The 9,991-nt window shown below is 37.3% G+C and overlaps 1 protein-coding gene across 4 annotated transcripts in view; it reads left to right on the forward strand.

Moving 5' to 3' along the window:
• HELZ (helicase with zinc finger) overlaps positions 1 to 9,797 on the forward strand; it is an 82,886-nt gene extending 73,089 nt beyond the window's left edge. For all 4 annotated transcript variants that reach the window (XM_032199523.1, XM_032199519.1, XM_032199522.1 and 1 more), the window contains 7 exons: positions 410 to 620; positions 1,135 to 1,211; positions 1,669 to 2,236; positions 2,605 to 2,845; positions 3,990 to 4,503; positions 6,785 to 7,037; positions 9,267 to 9,797. In XM_032199523.1, coding sequence (XP_032055414.1) covers positions 410 to 620; positions 1,135 to 1,211; positions 1,669 to 2,236; positions 2,605 to 2,845; positions 3,990 to 4,503; positions 6,785 to 7,037; positions 9,267 to 9,598 — 2,196 coding nt within the window. In that variant the 3' untranslated portion in view covers positions 9,599 to 9,797. The remainder of the gene's footprint in view (positions 1 to 409; positions 621 to 1,134; positions 1,212 to 1,668; positions 2,237 to 2,604; positions 2,846 to 3,989; positions 4,504 to 6,784; positions 7,038 to 9,266) is intronic.
• The last annotated feature ends 194 nt before the right edge of the window (positions 9,798 to 9,991 follow it).

Here is a 9,991-nt window from a genome sequence, read left to right on the forward strand (position 1 = left end):
ACGTAGCCTAATCTCTCTTCAACTACTAGGAGACAGGACTTTATTTTCTATAGCTTCACCCACTTCTATTTATTAAGAAACAGATGTCAAATTTATTAAAATATAATTTGTACACCAATCTTTGCACACCTAATCTTGGCACCACTGAAACTGGAATGGGTTTCAGCACAAGAACACTTGCCAAAAATAGTCTTCCAAAGTCTTTGCTCTTTGCTCCTTGCTGCTAGGCCTACATTCTTGCTATCCCTTTCAATAGTACCTGTAGCTGTGTTAGTGTGCCAGGTCATCTGATGCACAGAAAGCTGGTTCTTACTGATGTCATTATCAACGTGCTTATTCTCTTACTTCCTTTAACGTACCTTACCAGGTTGCATTTTTTTTTTTTTTTTTTTTTTTTTAAATTATGTAGGTACCATGGACGGGGTATCAGGGTAGGTTTGCAGTTGACCCTCGAATCATTACTCATCAAGCAGCTATGGCATATAATATGAACCTGTTACAGGCACATGGGCGTGGGTCTCCTATACCTTACGGCCTGGGACATCATTCACCAGTTAGCATAGGACAACAGCAGCAGCTTCAGCATCCAGACAAGGAGCAACATGAACAAAGTCGAAATGGTGAGTTGCTGAAATTCCATTGTAAGTTGGTTTCATTTTGAGTAAGTTTGTAGCTTAAGTAGAGTATAGTGGAAAAGGATTTTTTTTCTTTATTTCTCTCTTTTAAATAGAATTGAAGGATATACGGAGTTGAGGGAATAGCCTGGGTTTTGCCAGTACGAATAGAATAACTCAAATATTGTAGTATTCGGATGAGGAAGTAATCAGAACAAGGGGGAAGGAAGGGATATATATTAGTTGTGTTTATGTTCTGCACTTCAGTGATAACTTCAAATAACAACAGCAGTAGTTAAGTTGGGAAGAAATACTTATTGATGATTAATGAACAAAGTGCAGAGATTAGAGGAAAAGAATTATTTGGGTAAATGACATTTATTTTAATTACAATTAATTTGGGTATTACATTTCTATGGTACTAGTAACTGTAAAGTTTCCTGTGTCTGGAAAAAAACAACAAACAAAAAATATCATTATTCCATTATAACTAGTTAATAAATTTCTTACATATTTTTAGGTAAAAGTGAAACCACTGTTGGACCCGAAATCAGTAAAATTCGAACACCTGAGAAGAAACCCGTAGAATCGAAGCAGGTTGGTTTGCATTGTTCTTTTAATATCCCTTCTTCTCAAGGTACTATTCTGTTTTTTGTTTTGTTTTGTTTGTTTGTTTTTGAGATGAGATGCTGTCCATCTCTTTTGGACCTCTTCATATGCTTTTTTCTTTTTTTTATTTTTTATTATTTGCTAAGTAGAATAGTGACAGTAGAATTACTTAACCTTCTTTCAAGAGGGGAGAAGAATTCAAATTCATGTAGTGACTGTTAAGGAATTAAAACAAATTTATTCCTGAGTATATGTCCAGTATATAGTGAAGACTATATTTGTTCTTAAAGAAAATAGTAGTTCTGTGATATATTATGATGGGGGGCAGGGGAGGAATGGCACACATTTTGTAGAAGCTTTATAGACTTTATTTATTGTTAAATGAATTAATGAATTTATTAATTCTTGAAATTCTGTAGGTAAATTTTCCATTCTCTTTTTCTAGGTTGACTTAGACACAAATTCTCAGAATAGAAGCCCGGAGTCACGTTCCAATGTTGCTTACCCTAATGCTAAATTTCATCGCAAAGATAATCTTAACCCCAGGCAGCTGAATCTACATCTCACCCCACCCCACTCACAGTATGCAGTTCCCAATCGCCACTTCCAGCACCTGTCACAGATACCAAGGCAGCCATATCCTCTGCAACAGCAGCAAAACCTTTTAAGTCAACAACAAAATCATTTGCCTGAACAACAAAACCAAATGCCACCCCAGCAAAGCCAGGTAGTTCAGCAGCATAATCATTTGAATCAACAGCCTCCACAACCTTCGCAGCTTTCCCCTGCTTACCAGGCAGGCCCCAGCCAATCTTTTTTTAATAACCCAATTCCCCACCGACCACATTCTCCTGCTGTAGATGCTGTGATTTCAGAACAACACCCCCCACCTATGTTACAAGAAGTCAGTAATCCTTTGAGGCCTATTGCACAGCACAACCCTGTTCTGCCAACCCACTTGAACAACTTCATTGAAGAGAATCCATCAGGAATGCCCTTAGGGGACACTTTAGGTAGGTGACTTTTTCTTTATTTAAATTCAGTGTTCAGTTATAACTACATTGAAGTGAAAATGAAGGAGGTATTTACCTTTCCAGGCATATTGCTCTGAATTGGGTCATTGTTGGGTTAGTTTCCATAAGTAATGTCATTGAGCATAATTTGCTGCTTAAGGCATGTTTGAATATTCAGCACTTTATTAGAAAAATTCATGTTTATATGATTTTCCGTATAATTTAAATAACCAGGTTATACACTGCAATGCAGTTAGTAGATAATAGGCCCTGGAATATACTGTATAAAAAGTATTTTTTTTCTGACATAAAGATTTTTTTTTTAAAAGGGACATTAGATAAATTTTTTTTTAAAACTATTTTTATAGATCGTATGCATGGAAATGTAGCTTTGGAAACAATAAGGCAGCAGCAACAAGCCAGGTTACAGCAATGGAATGAACATAATGCCTATCTCAGTCAAGGCACTATTCCATATCAACACCATCACCATCCTCATCTACCACATCTTCCTCAGCAACCAATTGGATTGCATCAACAGCAGCAAGTTAGGGCAAACTGGAAACTTGCCAGTAATACAGAAGATGAAACAGAGGCAACATATTCAAGGTATTTGTTTACTGAGTCATCAGAGCTTGTATAAAATTGAGCAGTGGGCACCTATCTGTAACACTGTGATCCAAGTACAAGGCACTAAAAGGTATTGCATTTTGCTGCTGTTATTATGAAGGTTAAAATAGTTGGCAGGCTGACTTACAGCTATGCTTTTACTATGTGTTATGCTTTATTCTGTTTATTGGGTAGTAAAGCTGTAGTGAAAAAATACATTTATGGAGTATCTCAGTGCTGTATTTATGGAATAAGTAATGGAAGGAGAGTAACAACCTTGTGCTTATAAAGATGGTATCTGAGTGTAGTTAAGGCCTATTAAGTAGTAAATTCTTCAAATTGAATTAGTCATAAAAGGCAGATTTCTGTGCTTGAAAAAACCAACCCCCCTGCCCACAACGCTGCTCCCCAGTCAAATCCAAACTTTTCTTCCTTTTTAAAAAGCCTTTTATTTTAAAGGCAAATTTAAAAATATGCTTATTCTTGAGATGGAGCATTAGGGGCCAAGAAAGAAAGCTGTTGAACATAAACAGAAAAATAGTTCTTGTGGCCATCAGCTTTAATCATGTGTATTGTAAAGGCCAGATTTTAAAATTGCCTCTGTTTACTGTCATCTCCCACTATGCTTTATTTTCCATCTGGTTTGTTATAGCCATGGTAAAGCCTCTAAATGCTCTCTTATCTGACTCCGTAAAGTGCTGAATTGTATACTCCCTTCCTTCTGAAGAAGTTTGGAAATGTATTGTACACGTGAGGGGAATCCCTGATTGTTCTGGTTTTTAGCTTTTAAGGGGTTAAAATTTGATTTAACTGTGGGAAGTGTTTTGTATAATAAAGCAGGAAATCCTTACTTTGGTTGTCTCTTAAGAGATAACAAAAACTTGATTCTTCTGACTGAAAAGGAAATCTCAAGAGTTATTAAAACTTTGAAATGATTCAGGTAGGTATTTCATCCAGTTAATCCTCTTGTGCCTAATTTCTGATTGCTCACAGTCACATCTTTTGAAGTTAGGGTCAGCAGGCTCAAAGATGAGTATATTTAAATCCAGTGGTTTGTGCTTTGAGTTTTCTCAACTGCAAAAAGAGTGGGATTTTAGAAAAACTTTTTTTTCTTTTTCTTGATACATTTATTCTGTCAATACAGATTCCAGGATTTGCTCAGAGAACTGTCACACCGTGATCAAAGTGAAAGTCGGGACTTAGCTGAAATGCCACCCCCTCAGTCAAGACTGTTGCAATACAGACAAGTTCAGCCCAGAAGCCCACCAGCACTCCCTTCTCCTTCCTGCAACTCTAATCACAGTGGTCACTTTCCTAACTTCACTGAAAACAACAGAGACATTGAAATACCCAATAACCCAGCATTTCAGCAACATTTACCCCAAATATACAATCCCCCTTTCTCAATGCCATCTGAACATATAACCCCATCTCCCTTGAAATACCTGCAACCTGATGGATCGTGGACTTATGCTAACCTACAGCAGAATCACCTAATGGGGCAGGGCTTTCATTATGGTATACCTCCATTGCCCCATAGGTCCCAGCAAAACCCTTTTATACAAATACAGAATCATCAGCATGCAGTTGGTCAGGAGCCATTTCATCCACTCACATCTCGAGCAGTATCTGCTTCTTCGCTCCACAGCTTAGAAGAGGTAGGCATTTTTGTCTGCTTATGCAATTGTCGTGTCATTTTAATATGAAATTATATTTTGAAGTGGTCATGAATGCAAAATGCCTCACATATTAAAAGCTCACACTGGGGATTTCTTTGAGATAGAATTTTCCTGCAAGTCTTCTGTGTTCACCCTGGGTGTATTTGTGGTTCTCATCACTACAGGACTAACGTTTTCTCTACTAAATGGGAGGTCTTGGCTTTTTGAATATTATTCAGAGTTTTTTTCAGTCATTGCTCAATTATGTGCAAATCATTTGTCTGGAGTGCAAATTAACCACACCTCAGGTGGAGACCCATGAGATGACTCTCTGGAAGGTCAGCATGAATCAGCCAGTCAGTTGACTCAGTGTTGAACTGAATGTGTTTGAGTTAGTTGTCATACCAACCTGAGACCAGAAGCAGAATGGTTGTTTAAGCATGGTATGAAACCTTGTGTAGTAAATCCCACCTGGCCTGAGCTAATGCTGTGTAAGCCATTCTGTGTATTTTGGGGGCTCAGTGTTGCATACCAGCACAGAGATACCCAGCTGTGTAGCATGAATCTGGGTATAGCACAAACCCTGCCACCCATGAGGTGGCTCTGTCTCTGTCAATCTTTTTTATTCTGGACTCTAGGGAAGGTAGTGTAATGGGATGTAGACTATGTGAGCACATAGAGCCATGACAGGTCATGTTTTGAACAGGGGTTTTTAATTCCCCGTTGGAATTTGGAGTGCTGAGGAGTGTATGATATGCAGATATGGAATATGCTGGAGCTGGCTGTATTACAGGACTGGCAGAATTAATATTCTCAGATAATCTTGCACGGACTGCATGTGATGAAATATGTGCACATAAAGTTAAGTGGCATGTCCTGTGATATGTTTATGTCAAAGTTTTTAGAGTATCTATGATACGTGTTCGTTACTATCCCACATGATGCATGTTTCATTGCCTTTTAACTTCTGAAAGTAGAAAAGATCTTAGATTTTATGTGCCTGAGCAAAATAACTAAAATTGAATGCCAGTGCATTTTTACAAATTTTTGTATTCTGCAGATCTAGAGAGGTTAATGGAATCCTCAGGCCCAGCTAGAGCTGTAGTAAGATTTGCTTTTATAGGCATTTAGAAATTCTTTGTCTCAGTCCATTAAGCCATACCACCTTGTATAAAATCTAATACTTTGTGACAACATTTAATGCCGTCAGTACAGCGGGATGTAAGAACAATGGCTCTTCAGCAGTAATAAACTAATAAATATTCCTACAGAGTTTGTGACGGCTCCTGCTATCTGAAGACAAATAGAGTGAGTCTTTATGTAATTAGTGCAAATTCATTTTAGTTCTCATTACTTCTTCTTTTCAAAATGTGTGACAGAAATGCAAAATGCAGTAAAAACGTTACAAGACAGAGACTTGCTTGTAAAGGTTCCAGGAGAGCTCCTTCAGCTAGCAGATAGGACTGAATTGCATAAAGAAATCAAAATGCAGTTTTCGGTATATTGGTAACAGAGATCCCTCATATGAGGCAGGTTTCAGGAGAGATGTCGTGACCTTTGGTATCCTTACCAAGCTTTTTTATTAAATAAACTAATACAATGGACTTGGTTTGAATCCTGAAAAGTCTTTAAATCTTGAAGCCAACAGGTTAATGGAATTTCTACCATTTTCATTTACATGATCTACAGGATCTTGGAAGCAAGTAATTTTTATGGTTTCAGATAAAATTCTTTGCATTATTTCTCTTGAAGACATACGCTTGTCCCGAGCATTCATTCTGTGTGTGTATATGCAAAATTCAGTAGACAAATGTATTGTGATTGGCCTAATCTTGATATCATTAATTTGCCCTCTGGAAACTAAAAGCCATTTTTTCCTCTGTACATTGTAATTGATCATTTTCTCTTGCTCTTGTATGTTTCTGTACTTCCTTTATATCATTTGTAAATGCTGGGTATCCTTCTTCTCTCTATATGATTCATTTCCCATGTAGGAGTGTAAGATATAAAGGTTGATAAAAATCTTAGTTGAAGCTCCTTATGCATCCTTTAAAATCCTGCGTCTGTTTCGTATGGTTAAAATACATTATCAGTGACTGCAGTATACAACGTATAATTCGAAGTGTATTAGTATTTTTTTCTAAATGCAAGGGATACTTTTTTTGTAAGACATGGCATGGAAAAAAAATGGATGGAAAAATAGCATTTGCCACATGCAGTTGAATAAAAGGAGCAAAAGGTCTTTTTTTTTGTTTTGTTTTTGTTTTTTGTGTGTTTGCAGTATGAACCAAGAGGACCAGGCAGGCCGTTGTACCAAAGAAGAATTTCCTCTAGTTCAGTCCAGGCTTGTTCTGAAGAATTAAGCACTCCTCAAGAGAGTCTTGGTCAGTGTAAAGAGCTTCAGGACCACAGTAACCAGTCATCTTTCAACTATTCATCACCTGAGTTGTGGGTAAACTCTTCCTCATCTGCCCCGTACCCAAACATTCCATGCAATGGAGCCAACAGAGCAGTTCCGCCCCGGGAGTTGTTAGGTAGGTACAGACTTGATCTTTGCTTCTCTGCTTCTCTCTCTGCTCCAGTAAGTAGACTACTAAGGCTGGAGTGAGCAAGTCTAAATGAAAGGATATATATATTTTTAGTCCATTTTCCCAAAATGTTTTCTGACATTTCTTCAAGTCTTGAAACTAATTTAAGCAAAGATTTTTGAAGTATTTATTCTTCTAGTAGTTAAAGGCTTCCTAAGAGTAATCCTATTTTCATTTTCTGTCTTGTTCCTATTCTGGTACATTGCTGATGTCTGAAAAAGAATACGGTTGAGTATTTCATCCACTAAATGCAATACTGTTTCTTAGTCTTCCTACAAAAGTTCTAGTTAACCCACATATTCTCTTACAGTGGTTTCAAGTGCAACTGAGATTTTGCTAAAAGGATCTAAGGTAACTGGTGAGATGTATTTGCACGTTATGTGTCTCCAGAATCAATAACATTCTTTGTTGATGTTACGGTCTGGTGGGAAACAACACAAACTGTATTAGGGAGCTCTGTATTTTGTGGTAAATTCTAGTACCTCATCATTACTGTGATGAAGTCTAAACTTCTACCGTGGAAGACATGGCTTCCCTGGTGGTAGTTGCGGTGCAGATCAACTTAATGGAGAGAAACAAAATAAAAAGTGATAAAAAGGCTTTGGAATTGGAGACATGTCTTACTGGCTATGATGATCATATTTGAAGTTCACATGTGTTTTATAGTGTTAAAGGTTAATGACGAGTATCTTCAGTGTTTCTGGTTACTGTTTTTTAATCCATGAAATAAAAATCCACAAGAAGGAGAAGCTGTGAACAGGTCCTGTGCTGGTATTCATTGCCTGGGAGTGAGCAATCATGACACCAGACAGTTCAAGGGCTTTTATTCCCTGTACATCAGAAATGGCTGTGGCACAAGTATTCAGTTACATCACGTTGGATTTATGGAGAGTGCAAGGAGAGCTGCTGTGAATTGCTCTGTGTTGTTATAAGCAGGCACTTTTCGAAATTGCAATTTGAGAGCTTGATTTGCAGTGTTCTTTCTCTTGATAGGAAGAAAGTGATTTAAGTTCTTATTCAATATGTTTATCTTCATATTTTTTTCTTGTGCTAGACACTTCTACCACACTTAGTTTTCGCCTCTAGCCATGCTTGTCATTAGTTGTCTTCTCTTGAGTGCTATAGTTATTTTGGGGGAGTTATTTTGCTTTGCTTGTGTTCTATTTTTTTTTTTTTTTGAATCATAGCATCCCTAGTAAAAATGTTTTGCTTATGTTCCTTCCATATCATTTTTTCTAAGGTATTTTTGTGTACTTTACCAGAAACAAGTGTGTGTGCAACTCTTCCAGTGAGAAACCGAACTGTATAATCATGTTTTTCTACTTATGTAATCATTTGATCATACATTCCTGTATGTGCACTTCAAAAATAACATTACGGATTTGAAGATGGAAATAATTACAAAATATACGTGTTGTTCAACTCCTGGGCTATCTTACCTACAATGTATACCTGCATTTCAGTATAGTTTCTCTGGCTATGTAAGACAGCAGAATTCCCCAGACAAAATTAAGATACTTCATTAGGATTCAGGAAATTCACTTGAAAGCAGTTTTATACCTATGGTTTTAGGTAAATTTATTTTCCTGATAGTTACAGAAGTTGTTAAATGTAGGGCAAGAACATATCAGTTAGAACTGCATTCAGACAAAAATATCAATAATTAGTTGAGTAACATTCAGAAATCTGTGCTGCTGCTTGAGAATGAATTATATATGGTGCTGTAAACTTTAATTTTCACCTATTACGCTCTAAGGCAAGAAGAATGAAATACTCTTTGTACTGTCTCAGTGGATAGTGTTTAAATTGGGGTATATCCCATTCTGAAGCAGCCTACCTTTAGTGTATCTGCAGAATCCACCTGTGCAGAATTGCAGGTTCAGTGTTACTACCTCCGTAGGTACACGCACATGGAGAATATGTTTAATAGTGTCAGTCTTCTCAGCATTGCTGACGAGGGTAATATAAGATCCAGTAGCTGGAAATAAAGCCAGATAACTTAGCAGAAATTTTCTTGGACAAAGGGTGACTGAACACAAAGTTGGGGGTGCAGAGGGGGCTGTTACCAGCAGAGATGGTTTCAGTGTTGCTCAGTGCTTCCTCTGAGGTTCCTGTACATGGATTTCCAAACTCGGAGTTGTTCACTTAAACAAAATCTGCTTTCTCCTTTCACAGCTCCACCGAAGACGGTCAAGCCCCCAGAGGAACATCTGAAGGCTGAAAACATACAGCTCTCAAATTCCTTCAACTACAACGTGCTGCAACATCTTGGCCAGTTCCCACCTCTCATGCCCAACAAGCAGATTGTCGAATCCAACAGTAACAGCCAGCAGAACGCTGGTGGGAGCAAGCCTGTCATGTCCTACGCAAGTGCTCTGCGGGCTCCGCCAAAGCCCAAACCTCCTCCTGAGCAGACAAAAAAGAATAGCGACCCTTTGTCTTTGTTTCAGGAACTTAGCCTAGGTAGTTCATCAGGTAGCAATGGCTTTTACTCCTATTTTAAATAATCAGATTATTTTTTTTAGAGAGAATTTAATTTTTATTTGTGTCAGTAGATCTAAGATAGTTGGGGCTTCACCTGTAGCTGCAAATATTCCCTTTGTTTATATTAGTAAATATATCCTCACCTAATTGCTTTGCTGCTAGACTTGCAACTAATTTTTTTAATTATATTCCATTATTTTGCATTTTTTGACGTGGGTCGTTTTTTTGGAAGCTTTCTGTAGGAAAACACACATTTTTTAATTTGTGTAATGTTAATGATGTGTTGCATTAAACTAGCAGCTGAGAGGTTACCTGTACAACTTTAAAAAATAATAAAAAAAAAAAAGAGGGAAAAAAAAAGAAAAAAGAAAAAAAAAAAGAAAAAAGTTTGTCTAAATTGTATTTAAAAAGATTGT

The sequence above is a fragment of the Aythya fuligula genome, chromosome 18 (genome assembly GCF_009819795.1).
Source record: "Aythya fuligula isolate bAytFul2 chromosome 18, bAytFul2.pri, whole genome shotgun sequence".
In the NCBI taxonomy this organism is placed as follows: Eukaryota; Metazoa; Chordata; class Aves; order Anseriformes; family Anatidae; genus Aythya; species Aythya fuligula.